Source organism: Orcinus orca, chromosome 11 (genome assembly GCF_937001465.1).
Source record: "Orcinus orca chromosome 11, mOrcOrc1.1, whole genome shotgun sequence".
Taxonomy (NCBI): domain Eukaryota; kingdom Metazoa; phylum Chordata; class Mammalia; order Artiodactyla; family Delphinidae; genus Orcinus; species Orcinus orca.
This window is the reverse complement of record NC_064569.1, coordinates 87,731,167-87,758,640: the sequence shown is the minus strand read 5'-3', so window position 1 is coordinate 87,758,640 and position 27,474 is coordinate 87,731,167. Positions and strand designations below refer to the sequence as shown.

At 38.1% G+C, this 27,474-nt stretch overlaps 1 protein-coding gene across 3 annotated transcripts in view; it reads left to right on the top strand.

The window, feature by feature from the left end:
• Window positions 1-803: 803 nt before the first annotated feature.
• The window catches only part of CRY1 (cryptochrome circadian regulator 1), a 95,341-nt gene continuing 68,670 nt past the window's right edge, over window positions 804-27,474 (top strand). Inside the window, exon 1 of one of the 3 annotated variants that reach the window (XM_004269411.3) lies at window positions 804-1,739. In XM_004269411.3, the coding sequence (XP_004269459.1) occupies window positions 1,582-1,739 (158 nt within the window). In that variant the 5' untranslated portion in view covers window positions 804-1,581. The remainder of the gene's footprint in view (window positions 1,740-27,474) is intronic. The other 2 variants (XM_033427553.2, XM_033427554.2) reach the window with 2 other exon arrangements.

The window sequence follows — 27,474 nt, the reverse complement described above, 5'->3', positions numbered from 1 at the left end:
CTCTTTCTCCCTTGTATCTGCAGCACTTCGAACAGTGCCAGTTTCATTCAGTAAGTGATTGTTGAATGAATATAAGGTCATTGCATGTCTAAGGAATGGCATGGCCTTAAGTTCATTGTCCCCAGGAAGGTAGGCAAAGACCCTATTACGAAGAGCCCTGCAAACCACACTAAGTGTAAGAAACTAGGGCTGACATGTTGACGATATTAAGGAATTCCACGGATGCCTGGCACCCGCCAGCTACTCCTCTTCCCCAGAGCACGTGCAGGGGTGCCATGCCGCGAGGGCCGCAAGAAGAAGGGCGCCAGCTCTACACACTCCAAAGTAGAGCTGGGGTCTCCAGCTAAAGCTGGATGGAAGCACATGGTTTGGGCTCCAAGTCTACGTGGAGCCTCCTACTTTGCTCTTGCCAACCCATCCTGCCCTCACTCCCCGCCCGGCTGCCCCGCCGACTCCTGGAAGACACCAGGCTGTCTCCAGGGCTCCGTGAACCCCGCGGGAGGAATCCCGGAGGGCGCTCCAACCCCCCGGCCCCGCCCTCCTTCCCACTGGAACGCAGCGAGAGCGCAAGCGCGCCTTCCAGAGCAGAGCGCGCGCTCGCGAGCTCCCCGCACACCCGTGCTCATCCGGGTCTCGGCGAACCTCAGCCAATGGTGGACGTTCACGGCCCTCGAGGGCGGGGCTAAGCCTTCCCTCACATGGGGCCTCTGCTCACAGTGGGCGCTTCCAGGCAACACCAACCAGTCAGCCGAGAAAAGGGGCAGAGGGAGAATGTCTAGCGTCTGGGCGAGGATAGACCGTTTTGAGATGGAGCAGCTGTCGCCCCGTAGAAGCGACTGAAGTGCAAGCATATTCCCCAGAGCCGCTGTAGTAAACACACTTCAGAAACGTGAGGTGCCGGTGGTCACGTGGGGAGTGCCCCCTCCAATGAGGAGCCGAGGGCGGGGCCGAGGCCGCTGACGCGGCGGTGGCGGCGGAGTCACCCGGCCAGCCTCGGGACCGGTCACCGGCCGGCAACCGTCCAGCGGCCTCGACCACCGCCTCCGTGCTCCGTCCTCACTCCTCTTTCCCGGGCCGAGAGGCAGCGTGGCCGACAGTGGCTAAATTCTCTCTCATTCCTGTCGGCGGCTCGCCTCAGGCGGGCCGTCTGGTCCTCGGGGGCCGCCGCGGTGGGGCTAGGTTTCCGTGACGAACCTCCTGGGGCTGCCCGCGCCCGCTCGGGCCGTCGTGTCGGCTCGATTTTGTTGAACTTGCTCACCCTCCGCCGGTCCGGGGCCCTCGAAGTTATGCGTCTCGTCCAGGAGGTGGCGGCGGGTGACGGCTCCTAAAGGCGTCATACCCGGACTCCGCTGACTGGGCAACCTCCATTCATCTTCCAGCTGCGCCGCCAGCGCCCTCTCCCTCTCCCGTCCCCTCTTCGGACTCATTTTTTCCTTCCCTCCCCTCTGCCGCCCTTTCCTCACTCCTTGGGTGCGGCGATTCTCCTGCGACCGGAGGTGTCGGTTATGAGCCGGACGCCCCTGCCCTGAATTTCTCCGCGGAGGAGCTCGGCGGCTCCCCGCCACCCGCCGCGTCCCCGGGATGGGGGTGAATGCTGTGCACTGGTTCCGAAAGGGGCTTCGGCTTCACGACAATCCTGCCCTGAAGGAGTGTATTCAGGGCGCCGACACCATCCGCTGCGTCTACATCCTCGACCCCTGGTTCGCCGGCTCCTCCAATGTTGGCATCAACAGGTGGCGGTGAGTCAAAATCCCGTGGGAAATTGGTTTCGCTGTTTGCTGAATCAAGACTTCACATGCGATCGGCCAGACCTGAGAATTTAGACCTGGCACCGGCTTGCCTATGCCGTTTTAATTACTGCAGGTGCTTTAAGTATTAAATAGAACGGATTTAATAGTCCTCTGGACAGAGAGTGCTGTGCTGGCAGCCTGGAACACCTTGGCCTTAAGGTGTGAGTTCCGTGGCTCTGCACTAATGGGAACTCTTCCCGTGGATTTATGGAGTGCTTAGTGCTGGAGTTAAAGAAACACCCGTCCAGTTCTCAGTGGCCCGTGGGTTGATTTCCTTGGCCTCTTTGTGGCGTTTGAAGGGATTGCGGTTTTTAATGTTTACGTTTGTGTGTGTCTAGTTAACTCATAGTATGGAGAAAATCATTCAGTAGAGTCGCCTCCAAATCCGGTTTTCTTCCACCATGAGGTTGCCACAGGCAAAGCAAGGGAAACATTTCTCTTTGCTCGGCTCTCCCTCTCCACTCCTCCTTGTGGTTGACTAGACAAGCACAGTTTTTCTTTCTAGGCAATGTATAATCCTTCTAGGATTCAGAGCACTGGAAGAAATCTTAGAGAAGCTTTATGATCTTTTCCTGAAACGCCAGGCTAGAGGATTGTTAGGCCCCCTGGTGGAAATGAAACCGTTCTTTCAACAGATTATTGATCACCTACTGTATACCAGGCACTGCTTTAAACACTAGTGATACGGTAGTGAATGAAACAGAACTTCTTGTGCTTTTCAAGCACATGTCCCAGAAAGCATATAGTATTTAGTGGCGATAAAGGATTTGCAGAAATAGAGATAAAAGGGATGAAAAATACAAGGGGTCGGGGTTGGAGTAGCAGTTTAAAATATGGTGATAGGGAAAAACTCAGAGAAGGTCACAGTTGAGCAAGATGATGAAGCAAGTAATGGATTACAGATATCTAGGGAAAAGCATTCCAGGGAGAAGGAACAGTAAGAGAAAAGAACCTGAGTTGGAAATATGCTTAACCTTTGGAAGCAACAGCAGAAGAAACCAATATGGCTGGAGTAGAATAAGTGAGAGGAAAAGTAGTAGATGAGGTCAGAGATGTAATAGGGCCAGATTGAGTAGAGCTTTATAGGCAGTTGTCACGATTTGGGCTTTTACTCATAGCAAAGTGGGAATTATTGTAGGATTATGAGCAGAGAAGTGATGTGATTTGACGTAAGTTTTTAAAAAACTTCTCTGGCTGTGGTTCTGAGAACAGACTCAAATTGTGTGATGGAGGTGGACAAAAAGCAGTAAGACCAGTTAGGAGTCCATTGCATTCATCCAGGTGAGATATGATAATGACTTGGACCATAGTGGTGGTGGTGGACGTGGTGACAAGTGGTCAAGTGCTGAGTATATTTTGAAGGCAGGATTCACAGAATTTATTGACAGATTGGATATATGGTGTGAGAGAAAGAGAAGGAATTAGGAATGATTTCAAAATTTGACTTGAGAAACTAGAAGGATGGAACTGCTCTTTGCTAAGTGGTCAGTTGAAGAAGCCATTGAGAGGGTGATTTGAGTTCTCTTTTGAACTTGGTTAAGTTTGAAATGTTTATTACACATCCAGGTAGAGATAGCAGTTAGGTAGTTGGATATATCTGGAGTTAAGGACAGAGATCCAGGCAGGAGGTATAAATTAGAGAGTCATCACTTTATAGGTACCTTTTAAAGCCATTTATTAATCCATTCAGTCATTGAACAGGTATATGGCATGCATGTACTACATGTCAGACACTTTTAGGTGTAGGGCATTCAGTATAAACAAAATAGCTAAAAAATCCCTATCTTGTTGAAGCACATTCTGGTAGAGCCATGAGACTATATGAGAACATTAAGAAAATGAGTGTATATAGAGAAGAGAGGCGGTCCAAGAACTGAGCCTTGGGTACTCAAATGTGTTGAGATTGTGGACCTGTGGAAGAACCAGCGTAGGAGTTTGAGAAGGAACATCTAGGAAGATAAGAAAACCCAGAAGAGTATGGTGTCTTGGAAGCCAAGTAAAGAAGGAGAGAGAGTGTTTCAAAGAAAGTGTTTTACCTTTGTCAAGTTGCTGGTCAAGTGAGATGAGGACTGAAAATTAAAAATCATATTTAGCATTTGAGATCATTCATAATCATGACTAAAGTGGTTCCAGTAGTGTCGGAGACAAAAGCCTTTTGGGAATGGCTAGCTCTTTTTTTTTTTTTTTTTTTTTTGCGGTACGCGGGCCTCTCACTGTTGTGGCCTCTCCCGTTGCGGAGCACAGGCTCCGAAAGCGCAGGCTCAGTGGCCATGGCTCACGGGCCCAGCCGCTCCGCGGCATGTGGGATCTTCCCGGACTGGGGCACGAACCCGTGTCCCCTGCATCGGCAGGTGGACTCCCAACCACTGCGCCACCAGGGAAGCCCTAACTAGCTCTTCTAAGAAGTTTTCCTCTAGGGGGATCAGAGAAATGGTGTAGTTCCTGGAGGAGAACATGAAGTCAAGAGAGGATTTTTTTTAAGATGGGAGAAATTACAGCATGTTTGTGTACTGATGGGAATTATATAGCAACTCTATATAAAACACTTTCCTTAGCAGAATTGGTGTCAAAGTTGATTCTGGAAAAAGATAATAAATGTTATATATTTTAATCTATTAATATCTTAACAATATAGTAATGATTCCCTCTTCATAAGATTGTTAGGAGGATTAAATTAGTTTAAAAATGTTAAATGCGGGCTTCCCTGGTGGCGCAGTGGTTGAGAGTCAGCCTGCCGATGCAGGGGACACAGGTTCGTGCCCCGGTCCGGGAAGATCCCACATGCCGAGGAGCCTGTGCGTCCGGAGCCTGTGCTCCACAACGGGAGAGGCCACAACAGTGAGAGGCCCGCGTACTGAAAAAAAAAAGTTAAATGCTTAAAATGTGAGTGGTAGTAGTAAGTGCTTATTTGCTGTTTGCTCTTAAATTGGAAGTCCTAGGTAAATAATATCTAGTTAAATGCCTACAGTCAGTTTCTTCTAGAGTACTTTATAAGTTTATAAAACCTAAACTATAAAATTCTGTAGATTAGGGGTTATATATTGCTTTACTTTGTACATCCAACAACTCACATTGTTAAATAATGAGTGAAATAAAACTTGTAAGCATAATAGGAATAGTCCCATATTTTCCTTTTTAAAAAGGATTTTTTTAACTACTAAATATTGCCCTTGATGAGTAACAGATAAAGATGTAAATAATGAAGAGAGACAGTTTTCCACTGAAGTCTGTTATAAAAAGGAGGGAGATATTTTATTTAATTTGTTCTCATAGCACCAACTACAGTGCTTTTCATATAGTAGTAACTCAGTTAATGTTTGTTAATGAAGTGACTTCCAGGAGTCAATAATTTTATGTTTAGACAACTTTATTAATTTACTCATTGACCGTAAAATAAGGTGCAAATTCCTTAGCTTGGCATTCAGGCTGTCTTGTGGGTTTCTGTCTTCTTTCCTTTGTGCCATTTCCTTTAATCAACAGTATTTCCTAGATTTTTGGATTTAACAGAAAAACAAATTTTTAAAAATTTATTTTGCCTAAGTAAATTAACAGAACCACCTTTTGATGTTGCCATCATTTCATTTAAGCAACTAGAGAAAGAAGAACAAACAAAACCCAAAGTTAGCAGAAGGGATGAAATCATAAAGATCAGAGCAGAAATAAATGAAATAGAGACTAAGAAAACAGTAGAAAAGATCAATGAAACTAAAAGCTGGTTCTTTGACAAGATAAAATTAATGAACCTTTAGCCAGACTCATCAAGAAAAAAAAGGGAGAGGACCCAAATCAATAAAATTAGAAATGAAAAAGGAGAAGTTACAATGGACACCACAGAAATACAGAGGACCATAAGAGACTACTACAACCAACTATATGCCAATAAAATGGACAACCTAGAAGAAATGAACAAATTCTTAGTAAGGTGCAATCTCCTAAGACTGAACCAGGAAGAAATAGAAAATATGAACAGACCAATTACAAGTACTGAAATTCAATCGGTGATTAAATAACTCCCAACAAACAAAAGTCCAGGACCAGATGGCTTCACAGGTGAATTCCACCAAACATTTAGAGAAGAGTTAACATCTGTCTTTCTGAAACTATTCCAGAAAACTGCAGAGGAAGGAACACTTCCAAACTCATTCTATGAGGCCACCATCACCCTAATACCAAAATCAGAAAAAGATACCACACACACAAAAAAATTACAGGCCAATATCACTGATGAACATAGATGCAAAAGTCCTCAACAAAATACTAGCAAACTGAATCCAGTCGTACATTAAAAGGATCATACATCATGATCAAGTGAGATTTATCCCAGGGATGCACAGATTTTTCAGTATCCACAAATCAATCAGTATGATACACCACATCAACAAATTGAAGAATAAAATCCATATGATCATCTCTGTAGATGCAGGAAAAGCTTTTGATAAAATTCAACATCCAGTTATGATAAAAACTCTCCAGAAAGTGGGCATAGAGGGAATATACCTCAACATACTAAAGGCCGTATATGACAGACCCACAGCTAACATAATCAATGGTGAAAAGCTGAAAACATTTCCTCTAAGATTAGGAAAACGACAAGGATGTCCACTCTTGCCACTTTTATTCAACGTGGTTTTGGAAGTCCTAGCCACAGCGATCAGAGGGGAAAAAAGAAATAAAAGGGAGCCAAATTGGGACAGAATAAGTAAAACTGTCACTGTTTGTGGATGACATGATACTATACATAGAAAATCCTGAAGATGCCACCAGAAAAATACTAGAGCTTATCAATGAATTTGGTAAAGTTGCAGGATACAAAATTAATATGCAGAAATCTGTTGCATTTCTATACGGTAACAGTGAAAGATCAGAAAGAGAAATTAAGGAAACAATTGAATTCACCATCACATCAAAAAGAATAAAATACCTAGGAATAAATTGACCTAAGGAGGCAAAAGACCTGTACTCCAAAAACTGTAAGACCCTGATGAAAGAAATTGAAGATGACACAAACAAATGGAAAGATGTACTGTATTCTTGGATTGAAAGAATCAATATTGTCAAAATGACTATACTACCCAAGTCACTCTACAGATCAAATTACCAATGGCATTTTTCACAGAACTAGAACAAAAAATTTTTAAATTCGTATGGAAACAAAAAAGACTGCGAATAGCCAAAGCAATCTTGAGAAAGAAAAATGGAGCTGGAGGAATCATGCTCCCTGACTTCAGACTATACTACAAAGCAACAGTAATCAAAACAGTATGGTACTGGCACAGAAACAGAAGTATAGATCAATGGAACAGGATAGAAAGCCCATAAATAAACCCACACACCTATGGTCAATTACTCTACAATAAAGGAGGCAGTAACGTGTAATGGAGAAAAGACAGTCTCTTCAATAACTGGTGCTGAGAAGACAGGACAGCTACATGTAAAAGAATGAAATTAGAACATTCTTTAACACCATACACAAAAATAAACTCAAAATGCATTAAAGACCTAAATGTAAAATTGGATATTATAAAACTCTGAGAGGAAAACATAGGCAGAACACTCTTTGACACAAATCGTAGTAATATCTTTTTGGATGTGACTCCCAGAGTAATGGAAATAAAAACAAAAATAAACAAATGGGACCTAATTAAACTTAAAAGCTTTTGCACAGCAAAGGAAACCAGAAACAAAACAAAAAGACAACCTACAGAATGGGAGAAAATATTTGCAAATGATGTGACCGACAGGGAATTTATCTCTAAAATATACAAACAGCTCATACAGCTCAATATCAGAAAAAACAAACAATCCAATCAAAAAATGGGCAGCAGATCTAAATAGACATTTCTCCAAAGAAGGCATACAGATGGCCAAAAGGCACATGAAAAGATGCTCATCATTGCTAATTATTAGATAAATGCAAATCAAAACTACAATGAGGTATCACCTCACACCGGTCAGAATGGCCATCATCAAAAATTCTACAAACAATAAATGCCGGAGAGAGTGTGGAGAAAAGGGAACCCTCCTACACTATTGGTGGGACTGTAAATTGGTACAGCCACTATGGAGAACGTATGGAGGTTCCTTAAAAAACTAAAAATAGAGCTACCATATGATCCCGCAATCCCACTCCTGGACATATATCTGGAGAAAACCATAATTCGAAAAGATACATGCATCCCAATGTCCGTAGCAGCACTATTTACAATAGCCAAGACCTGGAAACAACCTGTATGTCCATTGACAGATGAATGGATAAAGAAGATGTGAAACACACACACACACACACACACACACACACACACACACACACACACACACACACACACACACACACACACTGGAATATTACTCAGCCATAAAAAGAATGAAATAATGACATTTGCAGCAACATGGGTGGACCTAGAAGATTATCACGCTAAGTGAAGTAAGCCTGGCAAAGACAAATATCATATGATATCACTTATATGTGGAATCTAAAAAAAAAATATTATACAAATGAGCTTATATGCAAAACAGAAATAGACCCCCACACATAGAAAACAAACTTATGGTTACCAAAGGGGAAGGGGGGAGGATAAATTAGGAGTTTAGGATTAACATATATACACTACTATATATAAAACAGATAACCAACAAGGACCTACTATATGGCACAGAGAACTATACTCAATATTTTGTAATAACCTATAAGGGAAAAGAATCTGAAAAAGAACATATATATGTGTGTGTGTACATATCTATACACACACACACAAACACACATATATATAGTTATAACTGAATCACTTTGCTGTATACCTGAAACTAACACAACATTGTAAATCAACTATACTTCAATTTAAAAAGAAGGGTGCTCTACTATTTACAGTAGGCAAGACATGGAAACAATGTAAATTTCCATCAACAGATGAATGGATAAAGAAGATGTAGTACACACACACACACACACACACACACACACACACACTCATATACTGGAATATTACTCAGCCATAGAAAAGAATGAAATAAGGTCACTTGCAGCTACATGGATGGACCTAGAGGTTATCCTATGAAGCAAAGTAAGTCAGAAAGAGAAAGACAAATAACATATGATATCATTTGTATGTGGAAGCTAAAATATGACACAAATGAACTTATTTACAAAAGAGAAACAGACTCACAGACATAGAGAACAGACTTGTGGTTGCCAAGGTGGAGGGGGGTGCAGGAGGGGGTTGGATTGGGAGTTTGAGACTAGCACATACCAACTACTGTATATAAAATAAAGAAGAAGGTCCTACTGTATAGCACAGGGAACAATATTCAATATCCTGTAATCATAATGAAAAAAATATGAAAAATAATATATATATAACTGAATCACTTTGCTGTACACCAGAAACTAATACAACATTGTGAATCGAATACTTCAGTTTTTAAAAAAGGAGTGCTTTAACGTTAAAAAAAAGTTTGAAGGACATTGTTACAAAATAAAAGACAGTTCTTTGATTTGAATAAATTAAGCTTTATGAAAATTCGCTTTGCCCCATTTGATCCCTCAGACCAGTGAAAATTTTATCGTGAATTTGTCATCTTTGGATTTGAGTAGTTTATAGTATTTCAATTCCTTCCTTCACTTATTTCTTGTTGAAGTTATGTGACACAAAAACTTATATGTGAATGTCCCTAGAGTTACTATTATTCATAATAACCTAAAGGTAGAAATGTCCATCTGTTGATGAATGGCTAAACAAAATATGATATATCTGTACAATGGAATATTATTCAATCATAAAAAGGGGTACTGATACATGCTACAACATGGATGGACATGAAAACATTATACTAAGTGAAGAAGCCAGACACAGTATCCCACATGCTATTTGATTCTATTTATATGAAATGTCCTCAACGGGTAAGTATGTAGAGATAGAAAATAGATTAGTGACTTCTTCGGTCTGGTGGGGGAGGGGTTGTGGGAGTTGAGCTAAGGGGCATGGGGTTTCTTTTTGAGGTGATGAAAATATTCTAGAAGGTGATGGTTGCACAACTTTGTGAATATACTAAAAACCATTGAATTGTACATGTTGAAAAATAAACAAAACCCCAGAACCCTACTCACCTCTTTAAGGCCCAGTCCAAATGACGCCGTTTCCAATATACCTTTCTTTATCATCTTGTCTGGTTGATGAACAGTTTTGTGAGCTCTTATATCATTTTTTGATACTACTTATATCATCCTTAGTAATTACTTCTTTCATTTGTAAATATTGATATAGTTCTCATATATTCATTTCTCCCCTGTTTAACAGATTGCACCTCTTCTTCCTAAAGAGAAGATACTATTCATTTAATCAGAGTTTATTTGGGGTTCATATTCATGGCAGGCACTATTCTTGGTGCTGGGGATACAACAATGAATAAACAGAAAAAGTCCCTGCCTTGAGAAGCTTCTAGTATAGGAGGAAAAACAGACAATAAAACAAACATATCAGCTGGTGGTAATTGTAATGGAGAGAAATAAAGCAGAATGTGAGAACAGAGACCTAAATGAAGGAGAAAAAAGCTATGGAAATATCTGGGGGAAGAGCACTGTGTATTCTTCACAATGTCTAGCATCATGTCTTGTACAAAGTAGGCATTTGGTAATTATCTTTTAAATTTTCTTTGTTAAGTCTAGGATTTGGGAGAGGGGCAGTTACTTCCCTTAACTTAGTTGCTAATGTGTAACAAACTCATAATTTGGAAAAATAATTTTTAATGAAGAGATTACTTTTGATATTTAAACTTAAACATGTTTATGACACAGTTGATGCTGTCACATGAGAGTCTCTTAATTTTCAGTAACCGAATCTATAAATGTATCCACATCTTTACTTATTCTTTCCTTCTACTGTATGACTTCAGTGAAAGAGATATTGCTTACCCTATTCAAAACCAGTATCTTTTCTCCATTGTATATTCTTGCCTCCTTTGTTGTAAATCAATTGACCATAAGTGTCTGGGTTTATTTCTGGGCTTTCTATTCTGTTCCATTGATCTATGTGTCTGTTTTGTGCCAGTACCATATTGTGTTGATTACTATAGCTTTGTAGTATCATCTGAAGTCAGGGAGCATGATTCCTCCAGCTCTGTTCTTTCTCAAGATTTGGCTTTTCAGGGTCATTTGTGTTTCCACACAAATTTTAAAATTATTTGTTCTAGTTCTGTGAAAAATGCATTGGTATTTTGATAGGGGTTGCATTGAATCTGTAGAGTGCCTTGGGTAGTATGGTCATTTTAACAATATTGATTCTTCCAATCCAAGAACACAGTGTATCTTTCCATCTGTTTGTGTCATCTTGAATTTCTTCCATCAGTATCTTATAGTTTTTGGAGTACAGGCCTTTTGCCTCCTTAGGTAGGTTTATTCGTAGGTATTTTATTCTTTTTGATGTGATGGTAAATTCCATTGTTTCTTTAATTTCTCTTTCTGATCTTTCTGTATTAGTGTATAGAAATGCAACAGATTTCTGTGTGTTAATTTTGTATCCTGCAACCTTACCAGATTCGTTGATGAGCTCTAGTAATTTTCTGGTGGTGTCTTTAAGATTTTCTAATTTGAAAAGATACATGCATCCCAATGTTCATAGCAGCATTGTTTACAATTGCCAAAATATGCAAGCAACCTAAGTGTCCATCAACAGCTAAATGGATAAAAATGGATAAACAAGATGTGGTGTGTGGTGTATATATATGTATGTGTATACACACACACACACACACACACACACACACACACACACACACACACACAATGAAATACTATACAGCCATAAAAAAGAGCGAAAATTTGCCGTTTCCAGCAACATGGAGAAACTTGGAGGGTATTATGTTAAGTGAAATAAGTCAGACAGAGAAAGAAAAATACTGTATGATATCAGTTATATATGGAATCTAAAAAATACAACAAACTAGTGAATATAACAAAAAAGAAACAGACTCACAGATACAGAGAACAAACTAGTGGTTACCAGTGAGAAGGGGGAGAGGGATAATAGAGGGGTGGGGGAGTGGGTGGTAAAAACTGTTGGGTGTAAGATATGCTGCAAGGATGTATTGTACAACATGAAGAATATAGCCAATATTTTGTAATAATTGTAAATGGAGTGTAACCTTTAAAAATTGTATAAAGTAAAATAAATGCCTTTAAAAATTCCAATATCTTCATCTGTACTCTATAAACTTTGTTAGCTTTATTGAGGTATAATTGACAAATTGAAATTGTATATATTTAAGCTGTAAGATAGATTTTTTGATATATGTATTCATCGTGAAGCTCATTTTTGATTATTCACTTTCACCTTTTCTTTAACGCTGTCCTTTTTTAAGTTGCTTCCAATCAACATTTAAACATGCTTAAAACCAAATTCTATAAACAAACAAACAAACAACAACAAAAAACCAAACAGGAACGAAACCTACCCTTGACATTCCTCTCCTGAAACTATGTTTCTCAGTTCCTTTATAGTCACACTTCCTAAACAAGATGTCTTAATACTGACTGACTTCATTTCTTTATCTTCTACTCACCCTTGAACCCACTCCAAATTTGGTTTTACCCACTCCCCATCCCCTTCTCCACCAAAACTGTTTTCATCCAAAGGATACTTTAAAACTTTTCATTCCTGGACTTTTTACTGTTTGACACATTTGACTACACATTCCTCTTCTTCCCTCTGCTTTGGTTAGAGGATTCTCCTACGTTTGTTTTTCTGCCAGAGCTATTAGTGTTCTTCCTTAACGTCTCTTTTTCTGTTCAACCCTTAAATGCCCCTTAAGTCTGTAATCTCCACCCTCTTTTCCTTATTCCTAGGTAATCTTCTCTCTTCATAAAGTCAGTTACCAATCTATATGCCCAGAATTCACAAATTAGTATTTGCAGCCCAGATCTCTCACCTGACCCCCAGATATGTGTCCACTATATATAGGTTCCCTCCATATTTGAATGTATTATATTATCTTAAACTCATTTGTTCAAAACAGAGTGCATCTTTTCCCTTACCTCTTTCTCAAAAACAAACAAAAAACTACAAACTGACTTTTCTTGTGTTTCTTATCTTCATAAATAATACTGCCATTTGCCCAGTTGCTCACAGAGTTTACATATTAGGTTAATTGTGTATTCATTTATTCTACAGATAAATGTGTGTCCCTACTGTGTGCCAATCACTTTGCTAATTTCTGAGGATAAAATGGTAGTCAACAGATAAATTCTCTGTCCTCAGGGAGTTTACAATGTTGAGACAGATTTATTCAGAAATAAAGTAATCATGGAAGTACATTCTTCTGTCTCCATTGCCACTTTAGCCCATACCACTATCCTTTTTGTGTAGATTTTTCATAGTTTACAAATCATTGTTCCCCTCACCCTCCTCTAATTCATCCTTTACACAACAACCAGAGTCATCTTTTAAAATTGTTAATCTGATCATGTCCTTTGCTATTTTAAAATCTTTCAGTGACATTTATTTACCCTTATGTAAGGGTTCAAAAAGCCATAGCATGGTTTAAAATCTCTGTGTAATCTGGTCTTCTGCTTCTTTTCCCAGCCTCCAGGGATTGCCTCACTGAGGCATTTGAACTAAGCATTGAAGTATGAGATGGATCTTAATAAACAGAGAAAAGAGGGAAGGGAATTCCAGCCAGAGGGAAGAAAATTCCAGACTGAGGAAAAAACGTGAGGGAAGGCACTGTATTCTGATACTGGCGAGGAGGTTGATGTAACCGAATCATATCATGCATAAAAAGATAGGCGGTGTTGTTTAGCACTCTTGGTTCAGTGCTTTAGATGGTTGCCTGACTCAGACGAGCTTAAGCAGAAAGACAGTTTATTGGCAGGTGTAATTGAACAATCCAAGGGAAATTGGCTTCAGACATGGGTTGATGCTAGGGCTCAGAAGGGCCAAATTCTCTCTGCATCTCCAAACTTCACTTATTCTGCACTGGGTTTTCAGACAGGCTGTCCTCTGGTGGTAAAATATAGCAATAACAATAGCAGGTATATAGTAAAAAGCATTTGCTTCTGCCCCAGAAGTGTCAGCAAAAGTCTGTGGCATTTCAGTGGCTCTATTTGAGCCAATTCTGAACCAGTCATTATGAACCTGATTGTCTGAGCTGGAGTTGTTTGCCTCATGGGTGGAATCAGCTTGACTGGACTGAAGTAACTGAAGTAGAGTAAGTAGGAAGTAGGTGGATGTCCTAAAACAACAGATGCCTATTATATAAGAACTCGGATCAGAAAGTGGGACCAAGTCAGAAAAACTTTGACCCCTGTTAGGGAACTATAACTTTGGCATCTGAGTGAATGATAGAGAAAAGAGACAATATAGCAGTGTGAAGCTTTATCAACAGTTCAGTTGAAAGATAATATAGACTTGAATTAGGGAAATGGCTGTGAGGAAGGGGAGGGATGCAAGAGAGTAATTGTAGAGGTGCGATGGATAGTTTAGGTGACTGTAAAAGGCAGTTACGTAGAGGAGGGTGAGGGAGAGAGTAAAATGTAAGATTCTCATGCTTTATGCCTCTTTGACAATTAAACATTAACTAAGTTAGGGATAGATCATATTTAGATGATGACAAGAGTGAGTTTAGTTTAGGTCGTGATGAATATGAGGTGCTGCTAAGATATCAGCATGGGAAATGGAGAAAATAGAAGTTCAAGTTCGGGGAATATAGACATTAGAGCTGTGGATATGGGAGTAATTCCTATATAATTAATAGGTGAAGCATGACTGCTGATATTAGGTAGAATAAGACCCATCAGTACTTTGGAGAATACTGTATTTAAGATGAATAGGAAGTGGTGAAGGAGACTGAAGAGAATCAGTCAGAGAGAAAGGGAGTCAGGAAACCAAAGGTGGCAAGAATTTTCCTTCATTGTGCTAAAGAAGGCAGGTTAGGATGAGTTTTGACAGTGATGCGGGAAAAATTTGTCAGAGACTTGGAAATGGGCAGAAGAAATTACTGCGTATCTGAATGCTGGGCATTGGACCCTCCAGAACCTAGAGGACCCTCCAGGAATTATATTATTTTGATTTAGAGATATATATTTTTGTCCTTGATTGACTAGACTGTTTTACAACTCTGCAAAAAGGCGACAGAAGTTTCATTCTAGAAAACTGGTAACAACAAATATTTCCTGCCTATACTAATGCAATTATTCCTGTTCATGCCATGCAAATGAATTCTGGGCAATATAAATCTCTGAATATAAATATACTGGGCAATATAAATCTCTGAATGTTGTCAGATTCTCATTTGAACCAGTTTTAACATCTTACTGGTTCCTTCATTCATTGATAAGTTCATTTCACATTTGTATGAGAGTCGTGATTTAACCATTTTAAAAATTATACTTTAACTATTACAAAGGCCTTTGGTAAACTTTGGGAAAGCAGCTTCAATGTAGTTGTAAGGACAGAAATCAGGGTGTTACAGAAAGTGTGTCTGTGTGTGTGTGTGTGGCTGGTGTAGGTGAGGAGGGTGATGATTGAGGGATTGGTGAAGAGAGTTTTTATGGGAGAGGTAAGACATAAGCTGGATGCACAGGTTCTGGACAGGCTGAGGGAAGGTGAATTTTGGGTAGATCATCAGACTTGTAGTCCAGACAGGATGACAAATAGAAAATAAAATATATAGATAAGGTGAGGCCCGAATGTGTAGTCCTTTTAATGACAGCCTGAAGTGAGTTTAGAACATCTGACTGTCCTAAAACCTAGATACTAATCCCTGCTTTCCTGTTCAGTAGCAATTGGGCTGACTTTGGGTAAGTCACTCCTTCATTTTATTCATTCAGTAAATGTTCATTAAGAGATTGTTATCTGCCAGGCACTTTGCAAGGCACAAAGATGAAGGTCATAGTTTCTGCCCATAAAGAAACTTTCACACCACTCAAGGACAAATAATTAGAATATAGGATGTTAAATAGGACTTCTGTAGAAATATTCTGGAACTCCTTCTCTCTCAAACCAGTATCTTCCTCCCTCCTACCTCCTACACTTTCCCTCCCCCCAACTCACTCTCTCTCTCTCTCTCTTCCTCTCTCCTTCTCTCTATCCCTCTCTCTCTCTCTCTCTCTCTTTCTCTGTTCTCACACACACATAAACACACACGCACGCACCACCTCTACTCCTAATCCCTCCTCCTCCCCCAGGGTTGTCTCTCTTCTGTGCTCCTAAGATTATCCTAATATGAAAAGGAAGATACTAAAAAAAGAAAAAAAGCCCTCTTATCTGATATCATTGGGACTAGCAGTTAGTTATTTGAAAAAGGCAAGTGTAAAAAATAACACATAAATGTACATTAATTTGACAGCTTTTGATGTAGGGTGGAATTCTAGGTCTGGATTCTCTGTCTCTCTTCTTTATCCACATTTACTCCTTAGGTGATTTAATCTAGTCACATACTTGAATACCTCATGCATTTCCTGCCCTGACCTCTATCTTGAGTTACAGACCTAGGTATCCAGTATTTTTACTCAGATTGCAAATAAGCATCTTAAACTTAATTTTGCCTCCTTCTCCTCCACCTCCCACTGTTTCTCTATGTCACATATGGCAACATTCACCTCATTGCTCTGCAAAAACCTAAGAACCATCTTTCCTTCATTGCTTTTTTTCCCTCACAACCCCATCTCTAGTCCTTCAGCAATTTACTGTTGCTTTTCTTTCAAAATAATTCCCATATTCATTCAAATCTCACATTTCCACTGCTATCATACTATCCAAGTCACCAACATTTCTTGCAGGACTACTGCAGTAGCCTCCTAACTTCTCTACTTCCATTTTTATAACTTCCTTCCCAGTCTCTTCCATGTGGAAGCCAGAGTAGTATTTTTAAAAACCTTAATCAAATCAGGTCATTCCCACGCTCAGAATCCTCCAGTGACTTCCAGGGTATTAGCATTTCTACTTCTCTACCTGAACATTATATTCCCTTATAACTTAACAGGGCTCATTCCTTCAGTATCTCTCCTTAGAAAGGCCTTTTCTGACCATCCTATGTCATTGCCCCTACTCCTTCCCTGCATCTCCCACTTTTCACTTTCTTCCTCCTTGCCCTATTTTATTTTTCATGGCATTTATTACTACCTGAAATCATTGATTGATTGAATGACTGATTGATTGATTGTTTTATTCCTTCACCAAATTACACAAGAGAGGGGTTGATTCATTATTGGTTCCTCAGTCCTGTAACACAGTTCTCACTGGTTGGTCTACGGACGTTTTGGGTTCCCAAGACTCTTTCAGGGTATTTGTGAAGTCAAACTATTTTTGTAATAATACTAAGACATTATATGACTTTCTTACTGTCATTTTCTCATATCTGTACAGTTGAGTTTTCTAAAAGCTACACGGTAAGTGATGACATTATTGGCTATGATGGCTAATGGAATGTGTGCTGGTGTATTCTTGTGTTTTAAAACTTTTTCAGCTTTAATTTCTCACATGAATGTTGGTTGATATTGCCTATAAGACAAAGCTCTTCGGGGTTACTCAGTAATTTTTAAGAGTATAAAGGGTCCTAAAGCCAAAAAAGTTTGAGAACTGCTGCCTTAGAACAGCACCTGGCACAGGGTAGGTGTTCATTGTACACTTGTGGATTGAGTGTCTAAATGAATATTGTTCTGCTGAGTTTGCTGATGGAGTTTCATGTTGGCTTTCATGCGTAAATTACACTCATAGTATGATATTGCCTATCATTTTCTTTAAAGTTGATTAAAACCTTAAAGACGCTTGTGAAGCAAAGCAGTATAGAATTCCTCTAGTACATTTTTTTCTTCTGATCTATTATAGCTATCTTATCCACAGATAATTAGAAACTTTTTTGGTGATTTGCCATTTATCAAGCCTTTTTGAAGCATTCAATTTAGTTTTCTTTTTACACTCATTCAATCAGTTTATATAAAATGTAATTATGTGATTACAATAAGAAATTCAGCTGGAATGAACAGGTTTAAATAACACAATTGACTCTTGACATGCCTAGAAGTTTGATTAGAACAATAATCGGTTGTAACACAGAGCAATAGCTTGCTTTTCTTAAGCTGACTTTAGCCATGGCCATCAGTCAGTCAGTATGGCTTTGTATGTTTCACAGGAGTTATGGAGAGATTGTATGATGTCTATATGGAAATAGCAAAAATAGTTATTAGTAATATAAAAGCTGTAACTTTTCTTTTTAACTTGATATTTTAAAATTAATTCTGACATTTTTATTTGGTTTGGATTGCATATTTGTTTTAATCGGGCATTAGAGTTTCCTAGAGATGAAAGAAGGAAAAATGCAGTTTTAAAAATGGGATTCTATTGACTCTAGTTATTTTTGCCATTTTTATCTTATCGCAGCTCTCTCCCCTCAGTAGCAACAATAACAACAAACTAATATCTTAACATTTGTGGTTTTATTCTAGTTTTGCTGTTTTAAGTGATATAAGCCGGCAGGAATTAAAAGGCTATAAATACAATGACTTAATATTAAACTACTGTGTTATAGTGTGTATGTACTGGCCAATCTTTTTACTGTTATTAACATATGATGGGTGGTCAGATTCTAATTTGGGGGTTAAAATACCTTTTTTGTTATAGGATTTAATGTTATTATTTTTTGTAGTGAGGGTCATAATTTTGGATGATACAATGGCAATAGAAAGGAAAGATTGAATGAAAGGGAAATACTAAAAATGATTTGGCAACATATATGAGAGGTTTTAGAAAAAGAAACAATGAAGATTCTAAGTTTTGAGATCCCAGAAAGGGAGATATAAAGTCAGAAGGAGCTAGTTCAGGAGTTAGGATGATAAGCTTGTTTCAAGGTGTACTGTAGTTAAGGAAACAGTAGGATATCCAGGTACAGGTACAATTGGTTAACAGGGACTGAAGCTGGGAAGGGAAGTTGGGGCTAGATGTATATATATAATTGGAAATAATCCTTTTTGAGGTGGTAATTCAAAATAGAAAATTATGAAAATACTAAAAGAGGGACATAAGAGAAAACAAAAAGGAATGACAGTCTTTATGATTTTTGAAAAAATATACATGTTAAAATCTTTGTACTCAAAAATTTCAGTTTATAGCAGTAATAATAAGCTTCAAAGGGCCTTTCCCACCCAAAGATGATATATTTATCTATATGCTTTTCTAATACATTTATATTTTCATTTATACATAAAAATATCTACAATTTATATTGACACTGAGGTTGAACTTCTAACTTCTTTTTCCCCAATTGAAGGTCATTTCCCCCAAATGGTGTTCAGATGTTCCAACAGTATTTATTGAATAATATCCCCACTGAAATGATATCTTAACCATACACTAAATTTTTAAATATTTTGAGGTCTGTTTCTAGGCTATTTAATTTTCAAAATATGAATCTTTTTCTGATGAAAAATAAATTGTAAACAATTCAAAAAATATGAAGAAAATATCTGGTAATAGTTTAAAAGTACAAAAATATGAATGCATAGGTATATTAATACTAAGCATATTTATACATAAACTTTGGTGTCTCTATTCAAAAATGTAAATGATTCATTGGGTATTACTTTGGGAGCTAATTTTGTTAGGTTTTGATAATGGGATCATGTTAGCCTTGTAAAATACTTCATATCCTTTTTATACTCCCTAACATTATAAAAAAGATGAATTCTCTGTTCCATAAGGGTTTGCTAGAATTCACCCATAAAGTCTTTTGGGTTGGGGTCTTTTGGGAGTAGGCAGATTCTTTTTGTAAATATCTCAGGGTACCTGTGCAGTCCGCACACTGTACTGCCAACATCAAAAACCTTGCTAAAAGGATGAATTTTAGCTTCCATTTTAGTAGTTTATGACTCTCTAATCTACTTTTCCTATGGACCGTTTATTGGATTTAGAGTCCATACCTGACCCAAACTGTTCCAGTTTGGAATTTGGAAGTTTGGAAAAGGGATACACAAACTCTAGTTGGTTGATACTGTGCCTAGACACTGAGCAGTCATAAAAAGCTAGGTATCTTAGCATAGAAAGGTGATTGTAGAAAGAGAAAAACAAGACCATTCATTTCCAAAACGGAGCAGGTATCCTGGGTTCCTAACATTCCAGAACCCTTAGACTTGACTGTATTTCCTGAGCATAGGTTACCTGAGATACTCCAGTATTCTTCCAATTTTCTTTTTTTTTTTTTTTTTGCTTGACTTAGTTTCTTTTTGGTCACTTTGATAATTGAATTTGATAATAATTCATATTTTCTTAAAATGTCTACCGCTTAATCTAATCACATTTTCATATGTATTGTCAAAGTTGTATACTATATTCTTTTATTTTAATAACCACTGCTGTTATGGTCCCTTTCTTATATTACTAATAGGTATTTGTATAGTTTTCTTTTTTTATTTTTTAGTGAGACTTGACAGATGCTTTTCTATCCTATTGATCTTTTGAAAGCATAGCTCTCACAGAAGGAAAAAAGAATATTGCCAAGAGTTACCGCCACAAAATGCATCGACTCAGATAGTTGGGTTCTACCAAACTTTTAAGAACATGTAGCTTCAGTGCTATAAGAAGCACTGTTCTGTAGCATGGTAAAAGAAGAGGGAACTATAGTCCAGTATTATTTAGGAATAAAATGTACAAATTTATCAAATGGAATACAAAATCGTATTTTAGAAGTATACTCTATTGCATATAGAAAATGCAAGGATAATTCAATATTGGAAATATTTTAATATAAATCTATATTTAAAGAACAAAGAAAAATCATAAGATCATCTTCATAGATGCTGAAAAGACTTTTGATAAAGTTCAACATCCATTCTGAATAAAAACTAGCGCTAAACCAGTAATAGAAGGCTGCCTCCTTAATGCAGTTATATTAAAAAAATCAGCTCAAAAGCCAGCATTATGCTTAATGAGTAAATTTTGGAAGAATTTCTGTAAAATTGAGAACAAGATACAAATGCTTGTTACCATCACTATTACTATCATTGTGCCAGAGATACTAACCAGTGAAGTCTAAAAGGCATAACAATGGAAAAGAAGGTAAAAGTATTGCTTTTAGATGATATGATTTTACATCTGAAATGTCCAGGAGAATCGACTGAAAGTGTTATAAATAATAAAAGAATTTAGTAATGTGGCTGGGCACTATTTTTCTTAACCTTGGGTGCAGAGAGTTAAACTGATCTTTAGATCAAGACACATTGTTGTCATGGGTGTATATAAAATCTCTTGCTTGATTTCTTTCTTTCTTTAGTCTCCTTTATATCTATCTATTTGAATTTCCTTTCCCTCATAAAGAAATGTCTTACTACTTGTTTATGTTATATTATTTTTCACAAAATAATTATATAGTATGTTATTACCTATATTCTAGTATATTTGTTTATCTTTTTGTAACTGTGTATTCTTGAAAAAAAAGGGTATTATTGTTTTCTGTACATTTATTTTTTAAGTTATGTAAAAGTCATAGAGTAGTAAATCTTATTCTGCTACTTTCTGTCACTAGGCACTAAAATTTTAAGATTTACTCATGTTGGTACTTCTAATTCACTGCCTCTAATAGCTGCGTAATACTTTTGTGGGACGTTTACCTCATTTTACCTACCTGTTATCTTAGTGATAGCTACTTCCAATTTCCTGGCATCACAGATTATGTTGCAGTGAACATCCTGTACATGACTCTATGTAAGGATTTCTTTGGAACATGTATAAAAATGAATAGAATTGCTGAGTCATAAGATAACCCTATACTTGGTTTGACTAAGAAATGCCAGGTTGCTATCCCCAATAGCCTAACTAGTCTATATTCCCACAAGCAATGTATGAGTATTCATATATTCATATATACCAACATTTAAAAGTTATCCAGGTTTCTAAATTTTACCAGTCTAATAAGTGTAATGTCTGATTGTTTTGTACTTTTCTGATTATAATAGGTTTGAACATTTCTTGTTACATTGGCTTTAGAGGCTTTTTTCCTTCTATTAAAAATTACCTTTTAATAGTCTTACTCATTCTTCTATTGATGTTTCAACTGTCTTTTAAAATTTTATTTGTAGGAGTCTTAAAATAAATATATATTAAAAAATACCAACAATGACTAACAAGCACGTATAAAGATATTCAACATTGTTAGTCATTAGGGAAATGCAAAGCAAACCCACAGTGTAATACTACTTTACACCCACTAGGATAGTTATCATAAAAATTCTTTTAAAGGAAAATAAGTATTGGTGAGGATGTGGAGAAATCTGAACCCTCATACATTGCTGGTTGAAAGTGTAAAATGATGTAGCCATTGTGGGAAACAGTTTGGTAGTTCCACAAAAAGTTGTAAACAGAATTGTTTGTGGCTGTGTTATGGGTCATACCATATGACCCAGCAATTCCACTCTAAGAATTCCAAAAGAATTAAAAACAGGTATTGAAACAAAAATTTGTACATGAGTGTCCATAGCAGCTCTGTGAACAATCACCAAAATGTCTATCAACTGATGAATGAATAAACAAAACGTAGTATATCCATACAATTGAATGTTATTCAGTGATAAAAAGGAATAAGGTACTACAACATGGATGAATATCCAGAATAGGTAAATCCATAGAGACAGAAAGCAAATTAGTGGTAGCCAGGGATAGGGGAAGGGAGAAATGGAGAGTGATTGCTTAATGGGTACAGTGTTTCCATTTGGGGTGATGAAAATTCTTTGGAACTAGAAAAAAGATAATGATTATGCAACATTATGAACTGAAGTAAATGCCACTAAATTGTGCACTTTAAAATGGTTAAAATTATGTGATATGAATTTTACCTCACAAAATTACAAATAGCTTTCTTTCATATTGGAGATTGGCAAACTTTTTGTGTAAGGGCCAGGTGATAAATATTTTAGACCGTACAACTTTTGTCACAGCTACCCAAATCTCCTGTTGTAGCATGAAAGCTGCCATAGACAATTTGTAAACAAATGAACATGTCTGTGTTCTAATAAAACTTTATTTACAAAGCAGGCAGTGAGCTGGATTGGCCCATGGGCCATACTTTGCTGACCCTCTGTTACATATAAACAACCAGTTAGAAAGTATCATAGGAAGAAAAATCCTTTTTTTTTTTTTTTTGCGGTACGCGGGCCTCTCACTGTTGTGGTGGCCTCTCCCGTTGCGGAGCACAGGCTCCAGACGCGCAGGCTCAGCGGCCATGGCTCACGGGCCCAGCCGCTCTGCGGCATGTGGGATCTTCCCAGACCGGGGCACGAAGCCGTGTCCCCTGCATCGGCAGGCGGACTCTCAACCACGGCGCCACCAGGGAAGCCCGAAAAATCCTTTTTATAACAGCAACAAAGAGAGATGACAATACCCAGCGATAACTTGAATTCAGATACAAAGAGATTGGTGATTGGATCTTATTCTCTGCCTAAACTCTTGTTCTCAAATAAGGGAGGAGGGAGATGTGAAATAGCTAGGAAATTAACTCCTTCATGACCCATGAGACTTCCTCAGTTGAGAACGTTCTTTCAAGATTGAACAAAGAATATAGTTTTAAGTTTTCCAGTGAGAAGAGGCAGAAAACCTATAATATCAGTTATCAGTCATTTGTAAGGTTTCAGCCTACATACAGACTCTTGCTCATTTTCCTCTTCCTCTTTTCTAAACTTTTCCAACATCTCCCTTCCCCAGTTAGCCTGCAGTCTGGTATCCTGCTATGTAGATTCTCTTCCTTTTCTCCTAGAAAGGCCTCAGGAAAGATACAGTAATCTGTGTGTCTCAGTGGTTTAAAATATAAAAAACAAAACTGTAAAACTTGTACAAGAAAACTTGGGAGGAATTTTTTAAATACTCTTGAAGTACAGGGTATGCCTTTCTAACATGCAATTTAGAAACTAAAAAGAAAAGATTGGTAAATTCAGTTAGATAAGCATAGAGAAGTTGTACATGCCAATATAATCATAAAGTCTGAAGACAGCATGCATACGGGAAAAAGTCAATATATATGATAAAAGTCTGGTTTCCTTAATATATTAAGGCCTCCTATGTATAAGTTTAACTATGCATTAGTGTAGATTGTACCTTGGGTCAGCAGATTAAAGGGCTAGATGGTAAATGTTTTAGTCTTTGTGACCCACACAGTCTCTGTCTTATATTCTTCTTCTTTTTTAAAATATAACCCTTTATAAATGTAAAAGCCATTGTTAGCTTGTGAGCCAATATAAAAACAGGCCATGGGCTTGCCTGGTGGCGCAGTGGTTGAGAGTCCGCCTGCCGATGCAGGGGACACGGGTTCGTGCCCCGTTCCGGGATTATCCCACATGCCGTGGAGTGGCTAGGCCTGTGAGACGTGGCCGCTGAGCCTGCGCATCCGGAGCCTGTGCTCCGCAACGGGAGAGGCCACAGCAGGGAGAGGCCCGCGTACCGCAAAAAACAAAACAAAACAAAAAAACAGGCCATGGGTCAGATTTGTCCCATGGGCCATAGTTTGCTGACCCTTATTGTAGACAGTTCCTTCTTTCTTTTGTTGAGCATTTTTGGGATTTTTTGCGTTGTGTGATGTTGTTAATGTTGTGATTCCTGCTTTCTCTTCGTTTTGACTTTGACTTGTCTGCTCTATCTTTGCTTTTATTTTTTGTATGACTCTTATAAACAGTATGTACCTGAGTATTTTTAACCTGATTTGAATTTTTAATCTTCAATAGCGAGATGTGATCCATTCACACTTGACGGATTCAGTTCCCTATTTCAGAGACATTTTCTTCTAACATAGTTTTGAATACTTTTTCTATTCCATGTGTTGTGTTCACTACTTGAAGTTTACTAATTAAGTGAGATTGGCTTTGACTTTCCTATCTTTATGGTTTCAATCATTTCATTGTTTTTCTCTCAAATTGTTGTAATCTACATGTCATCTCCTACAGTTCCTACGTGTTATAGTCATTTGGTTATACTGTGTGGATTCTGCCCTTTTCTATTTCTAATATAATTCTGTCATGGGGGCCTATTATTAGTTTTTATTCTTACGTAGCTCTGCAATCTTTTTATCTCATTTTTCTATTTTATCATTTTTGTCTCTAAGCATTTGGCAAATTGATTTGATGTTCTTTTTCTTTTTGTGTGTGTGTGTGTGATACACGGGCCTCTCACTGTTGTGGCCTCTCCCGTTGTGGAGCACAGGCTCCAGACGCGCAGGCTCAGCAGCCATGGCTCACGGGCCCAGCCGCTCTGCGGCATGTGGGATCTTCCTGGACTGGGGCACAAACCCATGTCCCCTGCATCGGCAGTCAGACTCAACCACTGCGCCACCAGGGAAGCCCTGTTGTTCTTTTTAAGTTCATCTGAAGGTGCAGATCTTTTTGGCAGATTTTTCTACTTTTCTCATGTGTTCTGTTTTCTTCTGTACTGGATTTTGTGGGCTTTTTGCCTGCTGTGGAATTATTTTTGTCTTTTATTTGCATTAACATTGCGATGTTACTTCTTTTCATCTTATTCATGCATAATGTGGGGACGGTATTTTACTTTTTTAAAAATTTAAATTAACATGTAGTAAAATTCACTTTTTTTTGGTATACAGCTCTGAGTTTTAATGCACAGAACATTACAATCACCACCAAAATCAAGATACAGAATGGTTCCATCATTCCAGAAAAATTCCCTCATTCTATCCCTTTGTATTCACACCCCGCCCCCTCCCCTTTAGCCCCCTGGCAACCACTGATCTATTTTGTGTTTTCTAGAATGTCATAGCATGTTGCCTTTTGAATTTGGCTTCTTTTACTTAGCATCATGCATTTGATATTCATCCATGTCACTGTAGGTAGCAGTAGTTCATTTCTTTTCATTGCTGAGTAATATTCCGTTGTATGGATGTTCTATGGTTTGTTTATCCATTCCCCAGTTCAACAAGTATTTGGATTGTTTCCAGTTTTTGACAATTACAGGTAAAGCCACTGTGTAGAAAAGAGTTAACATAACAGACCTGAGATTGCTATCCCTGGAAAGCCTGTTTGCAGGGTTGGCTCTTGGCTATTGTCTGGAACTCAGATTTCAAGAGTGTTCCCACCATTCTCTAACTGATAAGTGTGGTTTATGTGCCTAAGCTGTTTATGCTAAATACATTCATTCCTTCTGGAAGTATGGAATTTTGGTACGTACTATAAGCTATGGTGACTCTATGACTAGCCCCCCAATAAAACCTATACTCCTAGGCTCAGGGAAGTTTCACTGGTAGATAGTACTTCACGTACACTGTTGTAATTAATTGCTGGAAGGATTAAGTGCATCCTGCTGGGAGAGGACTCTTGGAAGCTTTCATCAGGTTTCCAGTTTTACCCCATGTGCCTTTTTCCTTGGCTGGTTTTGCTTTGTTTCCTTTCTCTGTATTAAATCTTAATTGTAAGTATGACTATATGCTGAATCCCGTGAGTTCCTCAAGTAAATCATTGAACCTAGGCATTGTCATGGGGACCTCCCACATAACCATTATAAACATTCACACACAGGTTTTCTTGTGAATGTGGTTTTCATTTTGCTTGAGCATATATCTAGGGGTGAGATTGCTGGGTCTTATGGTAAGTATATGTTTTAGCTTTATTAAAAACTGCCAAATTGTTTTTATACCATTTGCAAATGCAAATTTTACCATTTTGCATTTCCACTGGCAATGCATGAGAGTTCGAGTTGCTCCTCATCCTTGACAGCATTTGGTAGTATCAGGGTTTTTTTTTATTCTTATTCTAATAAGATGTAATGGCATCTCATTGTGGTTTCAATTTGCATTTTTATGTACTTCTCATATCTGTATCATCTTCAGTGACATGTGTGTTCTAATCTTTTCCTTACTTTTTATTGGGTTGTTTTTTGTTGTTGAGTTTTAAGAGTTCTTTACATATTCTGGGTACAAGTTGTTGGATGTGTGATAAATGATTTACAAATATTTTCTTCCAGTCAGTAGCTTGTCTTTTCATTCTCTTAACAGTGTCTTTCAAAGAATAATTTAAAAAATTTTAAACAAAATTCTGTTTATTAATTTTTTTTGGTATGGATTGTAGTTTTAGTGCCATACATAATGTCTTTGCCTAATCCAAAGTTACAAAGATTTCTCCTGTGTTTTCTTCTAAAACTTTCATAGTTTTACATTTTATATTTAGGTCTTTGATTTGTTTTTAGTTAATTTTTTTTTTTTTTTTTCTGTACGTGGGCCTCTCACTGTTGTGGCCTCTCCCGCTGCAGAGCACAGGCTCTGGACATGCAGGCTCAGCGGCCATGGCTTACGGGCCCAGCCGCTCCGCGGCATGTGGGATCTTCCCGGACCCGGGCATGAACCCGCATCCCCTGCATCGGCAGGCGGACTCTCAACCACTGAGCCACCAGGGAAGCCCTTTAGTTAATTTTTGTGTGAGGTGGTGGTATGTGTCAAGGTTCATTTTGTTGCATATGGATCTCAGGTGGTTCCAGCACCACTTGTTGATAAGACTATCCTTTCTCCATTGAATTGCTTTTACATCTTTGTCAAAATTCAGTGTGTGTATGTGTGTACTCATATATAAATTAATTTATTTGTGGTCTCTCTCTTCTGTTCCATTGATGTATGTATCTATCCTTTCATGAAAAACCATACTGTCTTGAAATCAGGTAGTGTGAATTCTCCAAATTTTTTCTTTTTCAAAAAAATTTTTTTTTATCTATTCTTGTTC